At 36.6% G+C, this 24,325-nt stretch overlaps 1 protein-coding gene across 6 annotated transcripts in view; it reads right to left on the bottom strand.

Moving 5' to 3' along the window:
• Positions 1-24,325, bottom strand: part of Lrch2 (leucine rich repeats and calponin homology domain containing 2) — an 82,563-nt gene that overhangs the window by 34,102 nt on the left and 24,136 nt on the right. For all 6 annotated transcript variants that reach the window (NM_001427706.1, XM_087600708.1, XM_087600707.1 and 3 more), the window contains 5 exon segments: positions 1,005-1,138; positions 7,837-7,973; positions 8,056-8,161; positions 11,449-11,575; positions 13,280-13,424. In NM_001427706.1, the coding sequence (NP_001414635.1) occupies positions 1,005-1,138; positions 7,837-7,973; positions 8,056-8,161; positions 11,449-11,575; positions 13,280-13,424 (649 nt within the window).

Below are 24,325 nucleotides of genomic sequence, written 5' to 3' on the forward strand. Positions count from 1 at the left end.
ATTAATCCTAACTTCAATAGAATATAATGTTGCTGCACTACTAATATTAAACAAAATACAATTTAGGAATTAATATAATTAAATTTGTCATGGAAGCAAAAGAAAGCTTTATGGGACAGGTATTTGGAAATTCAAGGTCTTTACTCTTAACAGTAGTACTTACTACAATGCCATCTAAAAGAATCAAATTTATCATGTAATTCAATGACAAACCTTTAAATATTTCAAGTGGTCACAGTCACCTTTTCTGTAGACTTACCCCACTCTAAGTTATTTTCCATATTTCTGGATGGAATTGTATTTTGAAAGATTCTTTCAAACCAATCTATATCTTAAAGTATCTACATATCTAACATATTACAATGTCATAAAGAGGACAGCACAATCAAAGACCAATAATATATCATTTTTGATCAGGAGATGAGGAGGTATAGCTGAATGGTAGACCACTTGTCTAGTATAAAACAGGCTCTGCATTGAACTCCCCATACTTCTGAAAATGAACACACTCTCGCGCGCACGTGCGCGCGCGCGCACACACACACACACACACACACACACACACAAATGACTGGGGAGGAGTTCAGTAATAAAGCACTTGCTTAGATTGAAGACTCAACATTAGAAAAAAAAGAACATTAGCATAAAGACCAGAGGCACCTCCAAAATGTCTTCCTCTTCCCCCAAAGTTAGTTGAAAGTCAAATTCAACTAGCTATTAAAAATATTAATATGGTGATCAAAAGTAGATTAACAGTTGTAAAGAGAGTCAATGCTGTAACTCATACTGTAAGATATTGACTTTTTCTGTGCTAAAATAATAACTACCTAAAGAAAAACCTCACATTTAGTTCAATATCAGAGGTTATTTAATGAAAAAATTCAATGGAGTTTTTTAAACACTGGTTTGATCAGTAAATAGATTGAATATACCCATGATGATACATTTCTCTTATATCAATGGAGGACAATCATTGTCTGAAGCTGTAAGACTATTTACATTACCTGTCTGTAAGAGGCTGAGAAGGCATTCTTTTATTCAGTGATGGGAGATCCAGGGAGTCTGGTTTCTTATCCATTCTACAACAGGCTTGTATATTTAAGTACTTAAATATGTGTACTTTACCCTTTAAGCATATCTGTAAACAAAAATGAAGTATTTAATAACAACTTTAAATTCAAATATCTATTTATTTTATGTGAATGAATGCTTTGCCTGTAGGAATGTGCACCATGTGCGTGCCATATGGCAGAGTCCAGAAAAGGACATAGGATCCCTGGAATTAGAGTTATAGATGGTAATGAGCCACTTTGTGGGTGCTGGAAAACAAACTCAGGTACTCTTCAAAAAGAGGAAATGCACTTAACTGCTGAGTGATCTCTCTGTCCACTAATTGCAAATATACTGAAACACTATCTACTAATTTATATATTGAAATAACCTCAAATTATGCTGAGGTATCACAACCAGTATTTTAATAAATTTTGTATGTAAAGCAAGATAGGAAAATGTGACAATACTGTTACAATAAAAAGCTACTATCATCTTATCAAAAAAGTGTTCTATATTATTTTTTCTTATTTAATAATAGGGTTATTTTTTCATTTCTTCTAACTGAAAATAGATCGATCTTGTCATAAAATATATTCTGATTATAGTTTTCCCTAACTGACACCAGATCCTCTCTACTTCCAAACCCACCCAAATGCATAGCCTTTCTATGTTTTATTATTGTCATTATTATTATTATTATTATTATTATTATTATTATTATTATTATAAAGAAAATGTATAAACTAAATAGAGTAAAACAAAAAGAACAAAGAAAATTCACAAAACCCACATAAAGATGTTAAAATACATACTTCATTGTCATAAAAAACAATAAAATCAAAATTGGAAACCATAATATATAAATAAATTTCTATAAGATTTAAAAAAATTAGCTCAGACAAATCAATGTGAGACAAGAAAAAAATCTTTCAAAAATACAATTGAGTTCATTTTATTTTGGACATCTACTTTTGAGCATGAGACTTGTCCTTGTGGTTTGCATACCCAGTGAGAATCCATTGGTACAAAGTAAATCCTCCTTTGCAAGTGATTGTCAGTTGGAAATAGCTTCTGAGTTAGCGATGGGGCGTGTATCTAGATCCTGTCTCCACAAGTCCCATCTCGCTCAGACCTCTGAAATCCCTGTATATATTTCTTTTTCAAATAATCGGTTTCCTTTTATAGAGATTTATTTATTTTTACTTTATGTATATCTATGTTTGTCTGCATGTATGTAAATGTACCACGTGTATAGCTGATGACCATGGAAACCAGAACAGGATGTGGGAAATCCTGGAAACTGAATCTTGGTCCTCTGGATAAGCAGAAATGGTACTTAGCTGCTGATCTAGATCTCTAGCCCGTTTTGTCTCTATTTCACTCCCATTTTCTTGTTAAAAGTAAAATGGACAAACTAATGAATGCTAAAAGATCTGTATCATGGACAAAGCCTTTCTTAGAAAAATTAGAAATATACTATTCACTGGATTAGTGAGAGGGAAAGTATATACATATATAATCTGATGCAAAACAAAATTAATGTAAAATTTAAAAAAGACTAATAATGACTGCATAAGTAGAAAATAAATCAATTTTAAAAAAAATAGAAGTGCTAGGCAGTGGTGGCATACACATTTAATTCCAGTACTGAGCACAGAGCAATTTCCAGGACATCCGGGGCTACACAAGGGAACCATGTCTCAAAAACAAATGAACAAAAACAATATACAAACAAAAAATCATAATAGCAATGCAGTCAGAATAAAGTTCAACTAGGAAAATGTTCAGAGAAAATGTCCTTTGCTCATACAGAAAAGCAATGTTCAGAGGGAAAAACTACACAGAAGAAGGTATGCTGCTTGAAGATATGACTCACCCAGTAAAGCACTTGCCACAAAGGTGTAAAGACCTATGGTTGATTCCTTAGATCCACAGTAGAAAACAACAACAACAACAAAATATAGTATCCTCGAATGGCAAGACAGAATGGGGAAGAGGAAGCTACCTTAAAACTCACCTCACATTTGCAGAGACAGAGCAAGAGATCATTCTTCAAACAAAGGGGACGATACAGAACAACACCTGAGCACATGAGGTCGTCCTCTGACCACTACATTGGTACTATGGCATGTGCACACCCACACTTACAATTACATACACACAGAGAGATAGGGAGAGAAGAAGACAAGGGAGAGAGGGAGAGCGAGATGGGGGTGCATTTAAAAGGAGAGAGACTAAGCACTATTGTAAAGTAAGTATAGTAAATAAAAAAAAAGAGCTAAGACACCCAAAACAACCCTCAACAATGAAAACCGTGCCGGAGGTATCACTATCTCTGATTTCAATTTATATTATTAAGTTCTAGTAATAAAACAGTATATTACTTGTATAGAAACCGACCTGTTGATCAACAGAAAAGATGATATGCATAAACCCAGGCTTGTATGAGTACACTGTAGCTGTCCTCAGACACAACAGAGGAGGGCATCAGACCTCATTACAGATGGTTTTGAGGTCACCATGTAGCTAGGAATTGAACCCAGGACCTCTGGAAAGAGCAGGCTGTACTCTAACCACTGAACCATGTCTCCAGCCCCTTCATTTAACACTTAACCCATAATTTTTGATTCCCTGTCTCCTCCCACCTGTGTTCTATTCTTGATTCCTTGAAAATGTCTTCCTATGGCCCCTTACTAGTCTCTTAGTAGTCCTTACTGGTTTCCTGACTTCTCAGGGTACTCCAATTAGAACATACACATCGAAATAGTCATTCACATGTGAGAGAAAACACGTGGCAATTCTTTGTCTGGGTCTGGACTACCTCAGCAGGGATAATTATTTCCGGTTCCAACCACTTCTCTGAGAAATTTCATTTTTCTTTAAGTGAATGTTCATTGAGTACATGTGACACATTTTCATTATCCATTCTTCAGTTGATAGACATCTAGGCTGCTTTCCTTTTCCAGTGAACATGGGAGGCCAAATATCTGTGTCAAAGGGCATAGATGCCAGAGCGGTATGGCTCAGTTGTGTGACAGGTCTATTTCTAGCTTTTTGAGGAATCAAGACACCAATTCCCATAGTGGTGGCATCATTGTTTCCTTGCACTAAGAGTTTATATGTGTTTCCTCCATGCACGTTCTTGCAAGCGTCTGGTGCTCACTTGCTGTTGACGGTCCTTGGGGGTTTGCTTTGTTTTGATTTGTTTTAATAACCATTCTAACAAGTAGGATGAAGTATCAAACTAGTTTTACTTTTCATCCCCCTGATAGTTGAGGATGGTGAACATTCTTAAAATATTTCTCAGGTATTTGTATCTCTTCTTTTGAAACTTACATTTCAAAACTTATGTTGCCTCGATTTTACTTGTTCCTGTGTATCCATGATGGGCAGGTTCCTGTTTAAGCTGTTTTAATATTCTAGAGGCTGACCTTCTCACAGAGGAAACGCTTATGAAGATGTTTTCCCACTCTATGTGCTGGCTCTCTACTCAAGTGATGCTGTCTTTTGCTGTACATGAAATTCTATTTCATGAAGTCCCATTTATTAATTGTTAGCATTAGTGCCCCAAGATGTTAGTGCACCTTTAAGAATGCCTTGCAATGCTGGTCATTGTTACGGTTTTCATCTATTGACAGCTTGCAAGTATGGTTTCTTGTGAAACTCTGATTGCAAGTCCTCACTGAGGCTTCCGGTTCCCTTTCAGATGGACTCCTCTAAATCCAGTGTATGATGATGGGATGTCTTCAACAATGAATCTTACCTTCTTTTTCTGCAAGGCACTAAGGGCATTAGCCACAGTGTATATTGTTTTGGGGGGTCCTTTTGTTGCCCCTAACCAGAAACTTGAAAGGAGGTTTCCCATGCCTGAAACGGGTTTGTTAGATAATCTGTGGCCTTTGAGGGGTAAAAAACAGTCACGTCATAGGAGGTATACTTGCTCGGCACTGTAATTATAGCCAATTATTCATGACGAAGACGGGGGACTTGGAATGTAAAGGAGAAACAATTATTTCAAGTTACCTAAATGGGTATAAATACCAACAGCATTATAACTATGTATCCTTAGATTCACAGAGGTTAGCTCTCAGCCCTCAATGAAAAGCCTTTTGCAGTTGTTGGAGATGATTAAAGAAAGTCACAACTACAGGAACCCATGTGGAAGAGGAGGTGGGAAGATTATAAGACCCAGAGGGGATGGGGGGACACCAAGGAAACATGGCCTTCTAAGCACACTTGGAGCAATACACATATGAACTCAAAAAGATTATGTTAGCATGCACAGGGCTGCACGTTTCTGAGCCAGGCAAAGTTCCAGAGCTGAAAAGGGAAGTACACACAAGCCCCCATCACTAACCCAGAAGATATCTTAAATTGATAACTACTCACAGATGAAAACTTAGTTTCTCTAATGGAGTCTCACTGGATATACAAACCACTCTGAAGGCCAGACCGTATGCCCAGAAGTAGACACCAACACGAAATCAGTTCAATAGTATTTTTAGGGGGGTTTATTTCATAATTCTTGGCCTAAGATTTTTTCATTTTTTGTTTCTTATTGTACAGTCCTTTAATTATATATCATAGTTTCTGCTTTTGTAATGTGAGGTTATTTCTCTGTGTGTTAATGTATATATCTTTACATTTATGTATATTTCTTGTGCTTTTTCTTTGATTCTTTGTTTATCTGCTTGTTTGATTGGCCCTACCCAGATTTTTTATTTTAATTTTAACCTGTTTTATTATTTTAGATGCCTCTTTGTATTCTAATGAGAGCAAAAAGAATGTGGATTTCAGTGATGGAGAGGTGAGAAGGATTGGGAGGAGTTAAGGGAAGAAACATAATCACAATATGTTATGTTAAATATGTTTTCATACTTTCAATAAAAATAAAAAAGGAGAGAGAGGGAGGGAGAGAGAGAGAGAGAGAGAGAGAGAGAGAGTGTGTGTGTGTGTGAGAGAAAGAGAGAGAGAGAGAGAGAGAGAGAGAGAGAGAGAGAGAGAGAGAGAGAGAAACCACCAACTACCCAAAATGTAGAGGTCATCTGACCAATAGGAGACCAGCCCTAACAGATATACTGTCATTCTTAAAGCACAGGAACATTATAGAAGAGTGCACTAAACGACTGGAGAGGACACAGACATCAGCTTGGAGAGAGTCTCTTCGAATAAAAAGCAAGCAGAAGGAGGAGGAGAGAAAGCAGAAGAAGAAAGAAGAAAGAAGGGGAGCAGGAGGGGCAGGAGGAGGAGGAGGAGCAGGAAGAAGAGGGGGAGGAAGAGGAGGAGGAGGAGGAGGGGGAGGAGGAGAAGGAGGGGGAGGAAGAGGAGGAGGAGGAGGAGGAAGGGGAGGAGGATGGGGAGGAGGAGGAGGAGGAGGAAGGTGAGGAGGAGGAGGAGGGGGGAGGAGGAGGAGGAGGAGGGGGAGGAGCAGCAGCAGCAGCAACCATGATGGGGAGCAGGTAGATCAGAAAGAAGAGAGTGAGGAGGGAGAGTGAATGTAAATATGATCAAGACACATTGTATGAAGTTTTCTAAAATTTGATAAATATGTTTAAAAATACCCCCTTTGTAATGAATGCAATAAATCATTATTGAAAGATTAAAAGAACAAACCAACAAAGACAGTTCTTCATATGCCAGGGAGCCAAGCGTGGAGGGAGTAGGAATTATTGTGCTCCTCAGGCAAATCTCAGCCTTCTGAGTGGGGGCATGAGTTAGCACTATTTCACCTATTGTACATTTTCAGATTGCTGCTGTCTTCTTCTCATGAATTCTCTTTGCCCTTCTGGGTGCATATCTTAGGTTATTCTTTATTGTTTTAGTGGATTCCTTCTGCCTTTAATACTCATTATATTAAAAGCTAAATTTAATGTTTTCCATTTGTATTTTTTCTATCTGTATGAATTCTTTCTCAGTTTCAAGAATATGCTGAAAGCCATATGAGACTAGTCTTCTTTATGAGAGATACCTTACCTCAGGCAAAGTACTCTTCGTCTCCAGACAGCCCATCTTAACTACCAACATGGAATTTTCCTAGATGAACTCAAATTCCAACCAACATCCCCATTATTACATCACTCCAACAATAAATATCAAGCAAATATATATCTGGGAGTATTCAGTTAGAATCTTTCTTCTTAAAATAGTATTTACAATCAAAACTACAAAGTCACACAAAGGGTGATTCTAGCTTTTCCAAATGCTTGTCTGTAATCTACACTGAAACTACTACCAAATTAAAATTTAAAAAAGCCACATCTAGCAGGGCATGGGACACAGGCTTCCAAGTCCATTGTTTGACAGGTTGAAGCAGGAGGAGCAAAATTTATACTCATCCACCATTTATAGAGTTAGAGACCAAAGATAGATGAGATCTTGGCATGAGGCAGAAGTGGATGGGTGGGTGGGGGAGCACCCTCTTAGAGACAAAGGGGAGGGAGTATGTGGTTGGGGGGGTTGCAGAGGAAAGCCTGGGAAGGGTAACATTTAGAATGTAAATGAATAAAATAATTAATAATTTTTTTAAAAAATAAAAGAAAACAAAATGTAAAATTTCAGTTCTTATAAAAATGCTAGATAATGCTACATAAAAAATAAAATTGAGGGTTGGGGATTTAGCTCAGTGGTAGAGTGCTTGTCTAGCAAGCGCAAGGCCCTGGGTTCAGTCCCCAGCTCCGAAAAAAAGAAAAAAAATAAAATTGACTCATAAGATACTATAAATTTTAATAAACAGATAAAATCACAAACATTTGAGAAAATAAGTATCATATACGTATTACAAACCTGTGCTGGTGGTACTTGCAATGGATTGTTATCCAAAATTATTACTTGTAACTGATGCAATTTCCTATAGCAAACAGGAATTTCAGTCACTTTATTACAGGAGAAATCCAACTTCACTAAGGGGAGATCTCCTAATTCTGTTCAGAAATGAAAAACATTAAGTTAAATGTTGTATGGTAACTCTATTACTCAAGTGAGTGAAAACAGTGACGATCTTACCATCTGGCAAAACATGAAGATTATTTCTTCTTATATTTAACTCTTTAAGTGAATGCAATTTTCCCATTTGTTGAGGAAGGACCTGAATCTCATTGCAGCTAATGTCCTAAGGAAAACAAGAAAACAAAATGTAACAAAGTTGAGAAGTACAAACGTTCTTTCAATTATAAACTTTAAGCACATGTTCAAATGGCTAGTAAAGTTACTTCTAATTTCCTTCTCTGGCAGATTTATATCTGTGTTGGATCATAAGTTAATAAACCACCACCAATAAAAAATGTTCTGTGCAAAATCTGAGATTAAATTGAGTAAGTACATGGGTAATACTCTCAGCTAAGGAGCAAATTTCACCACTAAAATAACAATAAGCCAAATGTTCAAGGTGAGATAAAATACTATACATAACTATCAACAAACTAAAATAGTTTGTCAATTAATGTAGTTCATTTTTGACTATATAGGAGGATAAAAACCTCAAAAAGTGAAGCATTCAGAGATGTGAGCTAGAGAACTAGACACCACAGTCAAGGTAAGTTTAAATAAATAACTTTCTCAAAAATGATATGAATATGAAAGTTACAACCACATCTATGAGTAGCCCAAATCCCACTCAAAGCAGAGTCTGAAGTCTCTCAAGGTTATACAGATGTAACCTTGATTGAAAGGGCATTCACTGAAAGATCTTCTGGGGAAAAATCATATGGAAATCCACAATTGTAGAAGCTTCTTTAAATATAGATAGGTATAGATAAATACACATGCATGGGGTTGGGGATTTAGCTCAGTGGTAGAGCACTTGCCTAGCAAGCGCAAGGCCCTGGATTCGGTCCCCAGCTCCAAAAAAAAAAAAAAAATACACATGCATATATAGAAAGTTTAGAAGTGGAGTAACCCAATAATACTGCAACAATGCCAATAGTAGGCAGTATATATTATCAAATTAAAAGCTCATGCCCAGAATGGTTTACTTTGAGAGAATTTGGCCAATGAGGCTCTGCAGACCCAAAAACATTAACTATTATAGGTTCTTGCTATTGCTGTTGGTTACCCTCCAAACACAGACAGTGAGACCCCAATTTTTAAGATACCAACTACTTAATTTAATGTGTGATTCACAAGATCAAACCCATACCTGGCACCATTATCAGACAAATAACTTGTGGCTGTGCAGATCCTAGGATAGAAGCTACTACTGCTAGTCTGTGAATACCCAGTAGTTCATAAACAATATTGATGAAGAATTCGTATGTCTGTTTGTAACATTGTTTATGAACTACTGGGTATTAATGTAATTTTGCATAATAGCACAATGTGTATTGTGCAACAAATGAAAGAACTTATTACTAGAAACTGCAAATGCCAGGTGTCATCGTAGAAAGACAACATCTTAGAAGGAAACATTTAAATGTATACAGTTGTTTTCTTATACAGGAAAGGCTTAAAGTTTAAAGCACTATTTTATAAATCAATATAAATTTTTTTCCAAAATGTTACTGTGTATAAAATGCCTTAAATATTTATAAACCAATGTAATAAATTAAGAGAAATCATAATTCTGGCACGATAAAATCATGGAACTAAATCAGGGGTGTGTATGCATGTAGAATGTTGTTGTTGAAATATATCCATTCAATCTGTTAAGCTTGAGAATTTTTAGCATCTCTCATTTTTCCAGTCTCTTTATTCTATGCATCCTGTGTTATTCCTACATAAAGAAAAAAGATGAATATGTATTTATATTAATGTTTGACTAAAAATTTACACAGAGAGGGCTAATTAAGTTTGCTTTTATTATATTTAGATTCCTGAAGTCTTTCCTTTTTTATTGAATTGTTTTATTGCCTATTTTTTATTTATATTTCAAATGTTATCCCCTTTTCCAGTTTCCTGTCCATAAAGCCCCTATTCCATTCCTCTTCCCCTTTCTTCTATGAGGGTGTTCCACCACCCATCCACCCACCCCTCAGGCCTCCCTGCCCTGACATCCCCTACTTTGGGGGGATCCAGCCTTGGCAGGACCAAGGGCTTTTCCTTCTATTAGTGCCCAACAAGGCCACCCTCTGCTACATGTGGAGCTGGAGCCATGGGTCAGTCCATGCGTACCCTTTGGCTTGTGGTTTAGTCCCTGGGAGCTCTGGTTGTCAGTGTTGTTGTTCTTATGGGATTGCAAACCACTTCAGATCCAACAGAGGAATGGATATAGAAAATGTGGTACATTTACACAATAAAGTACTACTCAGCTATTAAAAACAATGACTTCAAGAAATTCGCAGGCAAATGGATGGAACTAGAAAATATCATCCTCAATCACAAAAAAAAAATCACATGGTGTAAACTCACTGATAAGTGGACATTAGACAAAAGCTTGGATTACCCAAGATATAATCCACAGACCACATGAAACTCAGGAAGAAGGGTGACCAAAGTGAGGATACTTCAGTCCTTCTTAGAAGGGGGAATAAAATATTCATAGGAAGAGTTATGGAGACAAAGTTTGGAGCACAGACTGAAGGAATGGCCAATCAGAGCCTGCCACACCTGGGGATCCAGCCCATATGCATACATCCACCAAACCCAGACAATATTGCTGATGCCAAGAAGTGCATGCTGACAGGAGCTTGATATAGCTGTCTCCTGAGAGGTTCTTCCAGAGTATGACAAATACAGAAGCGAAAGCTCACAGCCAACCATTGAACTGAGAACGGGTTTCCCGATGGAGGAGTTAAAAATGGCCTGAAGGAGCTGAATGGGTTTGCAACCACATAGGAAGAACAACAGTATTAAACAAAAAGACCCCCAGAGCTCCCAGAGACTAAACCACCAACCAAAGAGTACACATGGATGTACCCATGGCTCCAGCTGCATATGTAGCAGAGGATGGCTTTGTTGGGCAACAATGGGAGGAGAGGCTCTTGGTCCTGCCAAGGCTCAACTCCCCATGTAGGGGAATGCCAGGGAGGGGAGTCAGGAGTAGGTGGGGGAGTAGAGTGTGAGTGGGGGATGGGAGTTAGGATAGGGGGTTTCCAGAGGGGAAAGGGGAAATGGGATAACATTTGAAATGTAAATAAATAAAATATACAATTAAAATAGTTTCTCTGTTTACAAAGTGAATGAACAAATAATGAGTCACCTGGAGTATATGTCTAAAACCTTATAACAAAGCCCCTAAAGTCTCTAATACTGAGAAATCACTCAACTTCCATTGCTGTTATTGTTGGCTGCAAGCTAAAATCAGACATAAAGAACTGTAGCTGAGACTGCTGTCCAACTATATTTAGGCATATACCAAGTTATGCCTTTTTAAAAATAATCAGTGAAATTCCACAAAGAAATGTGTACAATTACAAAAAAAGTACACATGATATATATAATTTAATATAATATTTAACTCACCAATTCCATCAAATCTTTTAATTTTCCAATTTCTTCTGGAATGGATACGAGTTTATTATTGCTGACAACCAAAACTTTAAGGGGAAGGTCAAATAGGTATTTTGGCAATGTTGATAGAAGATTTCGACTAAAAAAGAAAAAAAAAAAAAGAAAATGTCATTGTGAAAAATATGTCTGGTTCTCAATGTAATCTAAGAAAATACAAAAGCAAGTTAATTGTAAATCATGAGCTTTTAGTGACATTTACTCAGCGTTTCCTTAAAACCAGAGCAGGCAAATTTCTTTCTTACTCTGTCTAATCTGCTCGTTAAGTCAACAAAATAGAGAATCTCAGCTTCAAGATAGAAAAATGGACATTGAAGGCAGAAGAGCACGAAGTAAGCTGCCTAGTTATAGCAAGGATTCAGTCAAAAGGTGGAGAATGTCAGAACCTTCTGGAGAATAACTTTTAGCACACTCAGTGCCTCCATAACCCTAACAATGGAAAGGCTCTAAGGGAAATTTGCTAACAACATTTATTGAATACTTACTATAACCCAGTAAATTTTCAGATTAACTCATATGAAATAACTGTTCATCACAACAAATTAATTTAGGAAGACAATCATCATGAGCCCCATTTTGAAAAGAAAAATAAACTACAAAGAGGATGTACTGGTTGGTTTTGTGCGTCAACTTGACATAAACTGGAGTTATCACAGAAAAAGGAGCCTCAGTTGAATAAATGCCTCCAGGAGACCCAGCTGTAAGGCATTTTCTCAATTAGTAATCAAGGGAGAGGACCCAGCCCATTGTGGGTGGTGCCATCCCTGGGCTGGTAGTCTTGGATTCTATAAGAAAGCAAGCTGAGCAAGCCAGGGGAAGCAAGCCAGTAAGTAACATCCCTCCATGGCCATCAGCTCCTGCTTCCTGACCTGCTTGAGTTCCAGTCCTGACTTCCTTTAGTGAAGAACAGCAACGCGGAAGTAAGCTGAATAAACCCTTTTCTCTCCAACTTGCTTCTTGGTCATGTTTGTGAAGGAGTAGGAACCCTGACTAAGACAAATTGGTGTCAACATAGTAGAGTATTCCTGTGACAATCTGACCATGTTTTGGGGAGGACTGGACAACAAATGATAAAAATATTCATATTCTAAAGCCTTCCTCTCAAAGTGAGATCTAATTACAAACACACATGCTGCCAAAGGAATTATCAAGGGACCTTTTTGAAAATGCAGTTCCCACAGCAGGTCTAACAGGATCTTTTAACAAGATCCCCAGACAATTCCTGGGTGTGAAACTTTGAGAAACATTGCCTTAAAGAACAATACTAAAAGCCTACAAAATAACATAAGAATAAACAAAGAATATTCCTTTACTACTAAAAATGATGTATACTATTCCAAAATTTGTTTTATTTACTTATAAAATAATAATTATTATATACAAATACATTTACATAATATATATTTTAGTATATCATATACTATGTTAGTATATAATATATAATATTTATTATAGAATAATATATTTTGTATTATAGTTAATGTGGTATATAATATTTATATTATTTATATTATTAGTTAAATATAATAAAATGTATCATATTTATTTTATTGTTTTTTGCTGTTGTTGTTGTTGATATGAGTATTTTCCATGCATGCATCTACATGTGTCATGTGTATTCCTAGTGCCTGAAGAAGTCAAAAGGAATCATTGGCTCCTCCAAAACTGATCTTATGGTTATGATCCAACATATGTGTTCTGGGTCTCACACCCTGGTCCTCTGAAACAAGAAGGCTATTCTCTGAACTGCTGAGCTATATCTTCAGCACCTACAAGATTTACTTACCTAATGTTAAGGTATGTTAACATCTGCAAATTCTTAATGGCTTCGGGAATGGTTTTGATGCAGTTATGATATAGGTTTAAAGTTTCGAGTGGTGCGAATAACCACACATCTGAAGGAATTTCTGTAAAACGATTTCTGGAAAGATCTGAAAAATAAAAACAATGTTTGAGTAACAAGTAAACACCTAAATATATAGTAATAATAAGAAAGCCTCTCTAACCATCCCCTGAGTCCTCATTACTTTCAGTCTCTCTCCTCTTCCTTCATGATCAAATATTACCCAAATCCACTATACAACTCAATTTACAATGGATTTTTCAACCTACACCTAAGTTTCTATACATTCTCACATCTTACAAGTTTACCAACAGCCTCCACATCATTAACGTCTCCATCTATCTGGAAAGATTTTCATCCCTTGATCTAGAAGAATACCTTTCTGAATGTCTACTAATCTCCATCACATCTCAGTATCTTTGACTCTATTTCCTCTACCTGAGTAATGAATGTTGGTCTTCCCGAGGACTGTCATATAAAGCAGTCTTGCCTTCTTAAGATAAGAATCTTCCTGGGAGAGTAAAGCCTACTCCATGAGCAAATTACATTTATATACTAACAAAATAGAAATTAAATAGGTCTTAATACTATCTTCGCCTCTTTATTTTGTTGTGCTGTGTTTTCAAAGATGAGGTCTTGTCAGGAAACTCTGTCTGAACTGGACTTCACTATGTAGTTCACCCTATCCTTGAGCTTATGACCACTTTCATCTTTCCCCTGGTTCAGAATTATAGGTATGGATCATCAGGTTTGATTTTAAATAACTGTGTTTTCGTGTTGAGGAATCCCTTTGATATATTCCAACCATCTCTAATTCTACAATTGTAAATATCTAAACTGAAGATAGTTTTCTATAAGCCCCTAATTCTTTACTCTCAGACAGTGTCACCAACATCATCTTGGTAAGTAATTTCAAAAAGAACACTCATATTCATACTTTATTCCTTCTTGCCCTAAATTTCTGTAAGCATGTTTTCCTCAAGTTTTCACAAAAATAAAACTATAATAGTATCTATCACTTAACCATTACTTTTACTATATTTTACTTGTTAAATAAAATTTTGAATAAAATCAGGACAATACACAATGAACTAAAAATTTTAACCCAAAATAAATATTTAATTTCTTCTAATCAATAACAACATGTACTTTTTGCTAAATAGCAGTTGTTGGAAAGTATATTGAACACTGTAACAGCACCTATCCACTTTCTAGCCTTGACTGCCAAAGAAACAAAAACCCCACAAAATACTAGCGAATCTCAAATATCTAAACAATTATCATGGAAATATCATTGCTTGAACTAGTTTATTGTACTTAATTGGCCTAAAGTATATGAATCATTAGAAAAGGATTAACTTCATCAGGGAGAACAACTACAGTCCAACCTGGCCTAGCATCTGTTCTGTCCTCAAAAGAAAAACCAATGTCCTATCAGTGATGTTTAACATCCTCAGTGCAAGGGGAAAACATACTTATCAATGGAGTCAATTCCTTCTTCAGGAATTAATATGTATGCATTACTACATATGGACACTGAAATTGGAGGCACAGGTAAACAGCTGGCTGTGAGATCCATCTAATGTAAAAGACGATGAATGGCTAAAGAAGACTTGAACAACAATTTCCTATCCATATAATATGAAAAATAATTTAGAATAACCTCGCCATAAGATTTTTAATAACATAATGAAGTTACAGGATTACTAAAAACCAAAATTTGAACACTAACCAGAATCCCAAACTGTGAATCAAAGAGGAAAAAAAGAAATAATTTTTCTTCTACATTTTATGGTTTTCCCTCTTATTCTTATAAATTTGGGATCTTAGGAATCAAAGGTACTCATAACAACTAATTTGAAATTCTAAGGATAGAATTATGTCTATTATAGTTTTCTACACAGCATCTTATATGAATTACTAATAAATAATTCAATGATCCCAGAAAGAAATGATGGTTTTTTAAATAAGGCTAAAAAAAAAAAAACAGTAGAAAAGAGAAAATGAATGGACCTTGAAATGTATTTAGTATTGGCACAAAAAGGAGCCATGTGAAATAAGTAAGAATTAAGAATTAAAGATTGGGACCCTGGACTGGAGAGATGACTCAGTGGTTAAGAGCACTGATTGCTCTTCCAGAGGTCCTGAGTTCAAATCCCAGCAACCACATGGTGGCTCACAACCATCTGTAAATAAGATCTGATACCTTCTTCCCCTGTGCCCGAAAAGAGCTACATTGTATTCATATATAATAAATAAACAAATCTTTTTAAAAAAGACTGGGACCTTGTGCCACATTTCTCTGAACACAGATCCTGCAGGTAGAGAATGAGACTTGCAGAAGTGCTGACCCTCCTGAGAGGACAAGTGAGAACACCACTTCTGCTCACACTCCTGACCCAAGAGGAACCCGACTGGAGCCCTTAAAACACAAGAACCAAGGAGCACTCTGGGACAGGATCCTTCTGGTTTCCCCTTGCACACAGAGCTGACCCTGAGCCACAGGTCTCTGTTGCCAAATCCCGCTGGGAGAGAGCTGGAATCTCAGAAGTGCTGGCAATCCTGAGAGCACAGGTGAGACCACCATTTCTGCTCAAATTCCTGGTCCAAGAGAAACCCACCTGGAGTCCTCAGGACACAGGATCTGATGGGCAGTATGGCAGAAGATACTTCCAATTCCTGTCTGCGCCATCACTTGAATCTGTAATTCAGCTCTCTATACCAAGAACCCTCAGGGAGACAGCTGGTATCTGAGTAGGGTTGAAACATGGGCTTACAGGAGGCTCAGGTCACTGTCAAGAGTCAGCAAGACCAGCTAGTACCAGAAATAAGCAAATGGCGAGACACTAGGGCAAGAAGCTAAACAACAAGCTAATCGGAGACCATGTGTCATCATCAAAACTCAGTTCCCCAACCACAACAAGCCCTGGATATGCGAACACACAGGAAGAGCAAATTTTTTACTTAAATTCACAACTCATGATGATGTTAGAGGACTTTAACAAGGACACAAATAACTCCCATAAAGAAATAGAGGACAACACAAGAAAACAGATAGAAGCTCTTAAAGAGGAAAGACAAAAATCCCTTAAAGAATTACAGGAAAACACAAGCAAACAGGTGAAGGAATTGAACAAAACCATCCAGGATTTAAAAATGGAAATAGAAACAATAAAGAAATCACAAAGAGAGACAACCCTGGAAAGAGAAAAACTGGGAAAGCGATCAGGAGTCATAGACTCAAGCATCACCAACAGAATACAAGAGATAGAGAATCTCAGGGGCAGAAGATACCATAGAAAACAATAACACAACACAAAACATCCAGGAAATCCAGGACATAATGAGAAGATCAAACCTAAGGAAATAGGTATAGAAAAGAGTGAAGACTCCCAACTTAAACATCCAGTAAATATCTTCAACAAAATTATAGAAGAAAACTTCCCTAAACTAAAGAAAGAGATGCCCATAAACATACAAGAAGTCTCCAGAACTCCAAATAGATTGGACCAGAAAAGTGCTAGTCAAAACACCAAACGCACAAAATAAAGAAAGAATATTAAAAGCAGTAAGGGAAAAAGGTCAAGTAACATATAAAGGCAGACCTATCAGAATTACACCAGACTTCTCACCAGAGACTATGAAAGCCAGAAGATCCTGGATTGATGTCATACAGACCCTAAGAGAACACAAATGCCAGCCCAGGTTACTGTATCCAGTAAAACTCCCAATTAACATAAATGTAGAAACCAAGCTACACCATGACAGAACCAAATTTACACAATATCTTTCCACAAATCCAGCACTACAAAGAATGGTAAACTCCGACAGAAGGAGTGAAACTACACCATAGAAAAGGCAAGTAAGTGGTCTAATTTCAACAAACAACAAAGAAGATAGCCACACAAACATAATTCCACATCTAAAAATAAAAATAAAAGGAATCTGCAATCATTGGTCCCTAATAACTTTTAACATCAATTAACACAATTCTCTAATAAAAAGACAAAGAATATATCAGACTGATTACAGAAAGAGCATTTTGCAGCATACAGGAAATGCACCTCAGTGACAAAGACAGACACTACCTAGGAGTAAAAGGCTGGCAATCAATTTTCCAGGCAAATGGTTCCAAGAAACAAGCTGGAGTAGGCATTCTAATATCAAATAAAATCCTGAATACCATGTTCCAAATACAAGGGCACCTACATACATAAAAGAAATCTTATTAAAGCTTAAAGTACACATTGCACCCACACAATAATAGTGGGAGACTACAACACCCCACTCTCATCAATGGACAGATCATGGAAACAGAAACTAATCTGAGACAAAGAGAAACTAAAAGTAGTTAGGAAGCAAAAGCATTTAACAGATATCTACAGAATATTTCATACAAATACAAAAGAATATACCTTCTTCTCAGTACCTCATGGTACCGTCTCCAAAAGTAACCATTTAATCAGGCAAAAACAAGCCTCAACAGATACAAGATGACTATAATAATTCCATGCACCATATCAGATTACCATGGTCAAATGCTGGTTTTCAATAAGAACAAGAGTGACAGTAAGCCCATGTAAACATGGAAGCTGAATAATGCTGTACTCAATGATAACTTAATCATATAAGAAAGAAAGAAAGAAATTAAAGACTTTTTTAGAATTTCATGAAAATTAAAGCACAACATATGCAAACTTTAGGACACAATGAAAGCAGTGCTAAGAAAACTCAGAGCTCTGAGTGGTTCCAAAGAGAAACTGGAGAGAGCATGCACTAGCAGCTTGAAAGCACACTTAAAACCTCTAGAACAAAGAGAAACAAACGCACCCAAGAGGAGCAAATGGCAGGAAATAATCAAACTTGGGGCTGAAAATAACCAAGTAGAAACAAAAAGAACTGTAAAAGATAAAACAAAACCAGGAGCTGACTCTTTCAGAAAATCAACATGAAGATAAGCTTTTACAGAGACTAATCAGAGGGCACAGAGAGAATACACAAATTAACAAAATCAGAAATGAAAAGGAAGATAGAAGAACAAAAACTGAGGAAATTTAAAAAAAAATATCAAATCCTACTACAAAAGCCTACACTCAATAAAACTAGAAAATCATGAGGAAATGGGCAATTTTCTACACAATTACCAGGTACCAAAGTTAAATCAGGATCAGAAAAACCATTTAAACAACCCCATAACTCCTAACGAAATAGAAGCCATCATTAAAAGTCTCACAACCAAAAAAAGACCAAGACCAGATGGGTTTAGTAAGCATTCTATCAGACATTCATAGAAGACCTAAAACCAACACTGTCCAAAACATTCCACAAAACAGAAACAGAAGGGACATAAAGCAATTTATTTTATGACTCCACAATTAGGTTTATACCCAAAACACACAAAGAAAGAGACTTCATACCAATTTTCTTTATGAATATTGATGCAAATATGCTCAAAAAATTGTCACAAACCGATTCCAAGAACACATAAAAATGGTCATACATAATGATCAAGTAGGCTTCATACCAGGGATGTAGGGATGGTTCAATATACAGAAATCTATCAACATAATCCACTATATAAATAAACTCAAGGGGAAAAAACCCACATGATCATCTCATTAGATACTGAGAAAGCATTTGACAAAATTCAACACCCCTTGTGATAAAAATCATGGAAAGATCAGGAATTCAATGCTAATACCTAAACATAGTAAAAGCCATATACAGCAAACCAGTTGCTAACATTAAACTAAATGGAGAGAAACTTGATGCAATCCCACTAAAATCAGGGACTAGACAAGGCTGCCCACTCTCTCCATACCTACTCAGTATAGTACTCGAAGTTCTAGCCAGAACAATCAGACAACAAAAGAAGGTCAAAGAAATACAAATAGGAAAGGAAGAAGTCAAAATATCACTATTTGCAGATGACATGATAGTATATTTATGTGAACCCCCAAATTATACCAGAGGATTCCTACTGCTGATAAACACCTTCAGCAAAGTGGCTGGATATAGAATAAGCTCAAACAAATCAGTAACTTTCCTCTACTCAAAGAAAAACAGACTGAAAAAGAAATTAGGGAAATGACTTCCTTCACGATAGTCACAAATAACATAAAATACCTCAGTGTGACACTAGCCAAGCAAGTGAAAGATCTGTATGACAAGATCTTCAAGTCTCTGGAAGAAAGAAATTAAAGATCTCAGAAGATGGAAAGATCTCCCATGCTCATGGATTGGCAGGATTAATTTAGTAAAAATGGCCATTTTACTAAAAACGATCTACAGATTCAATGCAATCCCCATCAAAATTCCAATCCAATTCTTCATAGAATTAGAACAATTTGCAAATTCATCTGGAATAACAAAAAACCCAGGATAGCTAAAACTATCCTCAACAATAAAAGGACTTCCAGGGGAATCACTATCCCTGAACTCAAGCAGTATTACAGCGCAATAGTGATAAAAACTGTATGGTATTGGTACAGAGACAGACAGATAGACCAGTGGAATAGAATTGAAGACCCAGAAATGAACCCACACACCTATGGTCACTTGATTTTTGACAAAGGAGCCAAAACCATCAAATGGAAAAAAGATAGCATTTTCAGCAAATGGTGCTGGTTCAACTGGAGGTCAACATGTAGAAGAATGCAGATCGATCCATGCTTATCACCCTGTACAAAGCTTAAGTCCAAGTGGATCAAGGACCTCCACATCAAACCAGATACACTAAAACTAATAAAAAAAAAGAAGTAGGGAAGAATCTTGAACACATGGGCACTGGAGAAAATTTCCTGAACAAAACACCAATGGCTTCTGCTTTAAGATCAAGAATCAACAAATGGGACCTCATAAAACTGTAAAGTTTCTATAAGGCAAAGGACACTGTTGTTAGGACAAAACAACAACCAACAGATTGGGAAAAGATCTTTATCAATCCTACATCCGATAGAAGGATAATATCTAATAAGTACAAAGAACTCAAGAAGCTAGACACCCGAGAATCAAATAACCCTATTAAAAAATGGGGCTCACAGCTAAACAAAGAATTCTCAGCTGAGGAATATCGAATGGCTGAGAAACACCTAAAGAAATGTTCGACATCTTTAGTCATCAGGGAAATGCAAATCAAAAAAACCCTGAGATTCCACCTCACACCAGTCAGAATGGCTAAGATAAAAACTCAGGTGACAGCAGATGTGAAGAAAAAGGAACACTCCTCCATTGTTGGTGGGATTGCAGACTGGTACAACCATTCTGGAAATCAGTCTGGAGGTTCCTCAGAAAATTGGGCATAGTACTATCTGAAGACCTAGCTATACCACTCCTGGGCATATACCCAAAAGATGCTCCAACACACAACAAATACACATGCTCCACTATGTTCATAGCAGCCTTATTTATAAGAGCCAGAACCTGGAAAGAACCCAGATGTCCCTCAACAGAGAAATGAATACAGAAAATTGATATATCTACACAATGGAGTACTACTCATCTATTAAAAACAAAATACTTCATGAAATTCAGAGGCAAACGGATGTAACTAAAAAATATCATCCTGAGTACCTCTGAAGTAACCCAATCACAAAAAAAATACTACAAGTTGTATGCACTCACTGATAAGTGGATATTAGCCCAAAAGCTCAGAATACCCAAGATGATTGCCACAGACCACATAAAGCTCAAGAAAGAAGACCAAAGTGCGGATGCTTCAGTCCTTCTTAGAAGGAGGAATAAAAATATTCATAGGAAAGGTTACAGAGACAAAGTTTGGAGCAGAGACTGAAGGAATGGCCATTCAGAGCCTGTCCCACCTGGGGATCCAGCCCATATACATACAGACACCAAACCCAGACAATATTGCTGATGCCAAGAAGTGCATGCTGATAGGAGCCTGATATAGCTGTCTCCTGAGAGGCTCTGCCAGAGCATGACAAATACAGAGGTGAGTGCTAGCAGCCAACCATTTGACTGAGAATGGGTTCCCAATTGGAGGAGTTAGAGAAAGGACTGAAGGAGCTGAATGGGTTTGCAACCCCATAAGAACAACAACAGCAACCAACCAGAGCTCCCAGGGACTAAACCACTACCCAAAGAGTACACATAGACAGACCCATGGCTCTAGCTGCCTATGGAGCAGAACATGGCGTTGTTGAGCACCAATGGGAGAAGAAGCCCTTGGTCCTGCTCTGGCTGAACCCTTCCCCCCACACCAGCATATGCAAATGTCAGGGCGGGGAGGCGGGAAGGGGTGGGTGGTTGGGTGGGGGAATACACTCATAGGAGGGGTAATGGGATGGGATGGGAGTCTTAGGGACTGGAAACCTGGGAACGAGATAACATTTAAAATGTCAATTTAAAAAAAAATCCAGTTTAAAAAAAAAAAGAAAAAAATCTTGGAATAAAAAAAAGAATCAAAGGCTGCCAGAGGATTCTAGCCTAGGATTTGGTCGATGCTAACCAATAAAGGATTGGAACTGGTATCAGATTTCTATTGCTGTGCTGCTATAGGTGGGATCTTTTCTCTCTTTAAAGAAAAGATGTAATTTATTTTATGATTATCAGTGTCAATCATGATGAGTAGGTGGATAAATTTTGAAATAATTTGAATAACATTAATGCAACAAATCATAGAAATGGAAAATATCACTTAGCCTCGAAATACTAAGATAGATCAACAATGGCCATCAGATGGGTTGTACAACCAGTACTAAATGGAGAAAGTTTTCTCAACAAACAATAAATTAATGAATAAAAAATAAATAACAAAAAAGCAAAGAATACTGAAAAAACATTCTCATGAGAAATATCTTAGATGTAACAAGGACAAACACTAATAAAATGATTTTGTTAAGATAATTTAAATGATATCAACACATTTTATTTTACACATTTTAATATCATTTTAGATAATGTATTTTGTTTGTTTTCTTTCAAAGGCTGTTAAATTACAAAGTAATAATATAAGCTCTGGATTTTAATTACGTTTATATTCATAAATTATTTTCTGAATGAATTCCTGTTTATTTACTAAAAGACAATTAAATTATAGGATTATTCTAACTGAATGGAATTATAACAAAGCATACCGAAGTCAAAATTAAAACCACATCTATGGCATAGGCCCTAATTAAGGAAATCTAGTTCTAGGGTGTTTCCTATTGTAAATTAATATAAACATCCTTTCTAAGCACTGGGTGAGAAAATAACACTGACAAAACAATGCTAAACCACTAAGGAAACACAGAAGGAACACAAAATCATTTAGGTCTTAATTTTGTGAACTAGTTCCACTTAGCCACTTATCATCTTTACCCTGACAAGAGTAAAGGCTGACTTACAGAGATGTAATACGTGAAACTAAAGTGATTTTAAAATTTTATCTTGTGATATATACCTACTAAAAGAGCTTTAGAACAGTAAAAACTATTTAATCACCATTTATACTCAGGAAACTGGAATAACATAATAGTGCACATATGATTTTCAAGAAATATCCATAAAGTTGGTGTTTCAACATAGCACCAGTAGAAAATAAACAGAAAAATGAATTTTTCATCAAGACCAAGAATATAAACTGTTATATTCCTTGTTGGGATTCATTTCAAAAGTCTCAAAACCTACCTCCCCAGGGAGCAGTAAGGACTTGGGAAAATACAATTACAAAGATGTTCATCTTTTCATGATTAAAAGTCATCTTTCTATTGTAGACTTAATGGTGGCCTTCACACCTAATCAGGTCAAATTACTAGAACCTGCATTACCTTAAAAGGTAAGTATTTGGCAAATATAATTAAGAATTTTGCCATATAGCCATATCTTGGATCATCTAGGTGAGACCTATATATGATTACATGTGTCCCTGTAAGGAAAAGGGCAGACCAAGCAGAGAACAATGGCACACATTGGAGACCACCCTGAACTACATATTGTCACTACTACCCACAGAAATGGGAAAGGGGGAAAGCAGAAGGAAACTAAACAGATACATCGAAAGGAAAGCCACATAGAGAGAGAAGTCAACATTGGAGTAATGTGTGCAGATAGTTTCTTTTTCAGAAGGCACCGGAGGTTAGAAGACAAGACATGGAATGGCCCCTCCAGCCTCCTAGAGGTTCTCGCTGAAACCTCGATCATCATCTCATAAAACTCACTTCAGACTTTTGATCTCCATAACTAATGCCGAATTAGGTTCTACTACTGTGAACCAAGATGATGATAATTTTTATAGAAACCACAGTACAAGAACAGATCTCACATTACTCGTTTACTATAATTATTGGGTAAATGCCTTTAAATACTTAATAGCTATGTACTGTGGTATTTGGCAGCACATATAATAAAAAATAACACATAGCTATGTATTTTTTCTTGTGTCTCAAGGTGACACTTCATTTAATTAATATCCTTAGGCATAATCGCATTATAACAACTACACAGTCTTTCCTTTGTCTCATTTCTGAACATAAATCATACCAACCATTACTGGCTGTAAGTCAGCAGCAGACAGATTGTAGTTTACTATTTCCTGCCTTCCTACAAGACACTCTTTACAAAATGCTGACAGCCTTTTAGAGATGCTAATCGAGCCTCTGAAATAATCTAATCGAAATGGTGTTCTGAATCACTGTTAGCTTCAAAGACCAAGAAAATTGAAGAAAGGAGGAGGAAGTCAGATGGAATGGAAGTCTGTCAGCCGTCTTCCAAGCTGCAGCCATAAGCACCACAGATGGGTCCATCTGCTGCCCAATGTAATGCCTGGCCCAGCAGCAGCAGTTTTGCCAAAGTACAGAAAAAGATTTTCAGAAATTATCCCAATATCACACTAATCATGCTACTTATAGTCTGATATTTTTAGTGGAAATGTACAAATTGTCAAACTGTAAACTAAGAGAAATGAGTAATTTTTAGTCTAATGCTATCTAGGGATACAGATTACCACAGTACCTTATTAATATACGAAGCCCAGATCATGTTTCACTC

This window comes from Rattus norvegicus, chromosome X, assembly GCF_021556685.1.
Source record: "Rattus norvegicus strain SHRSP/BbbUtx chromosome X, alternate assembly SHRSP_T2T, whole genome shotgun sequence".
Lineage (NCBI taxonomy): Eukaryota > Metazoa > Chordata > Mammalia > Rodentia > Muridae > Rattus > Rattus norvegicus.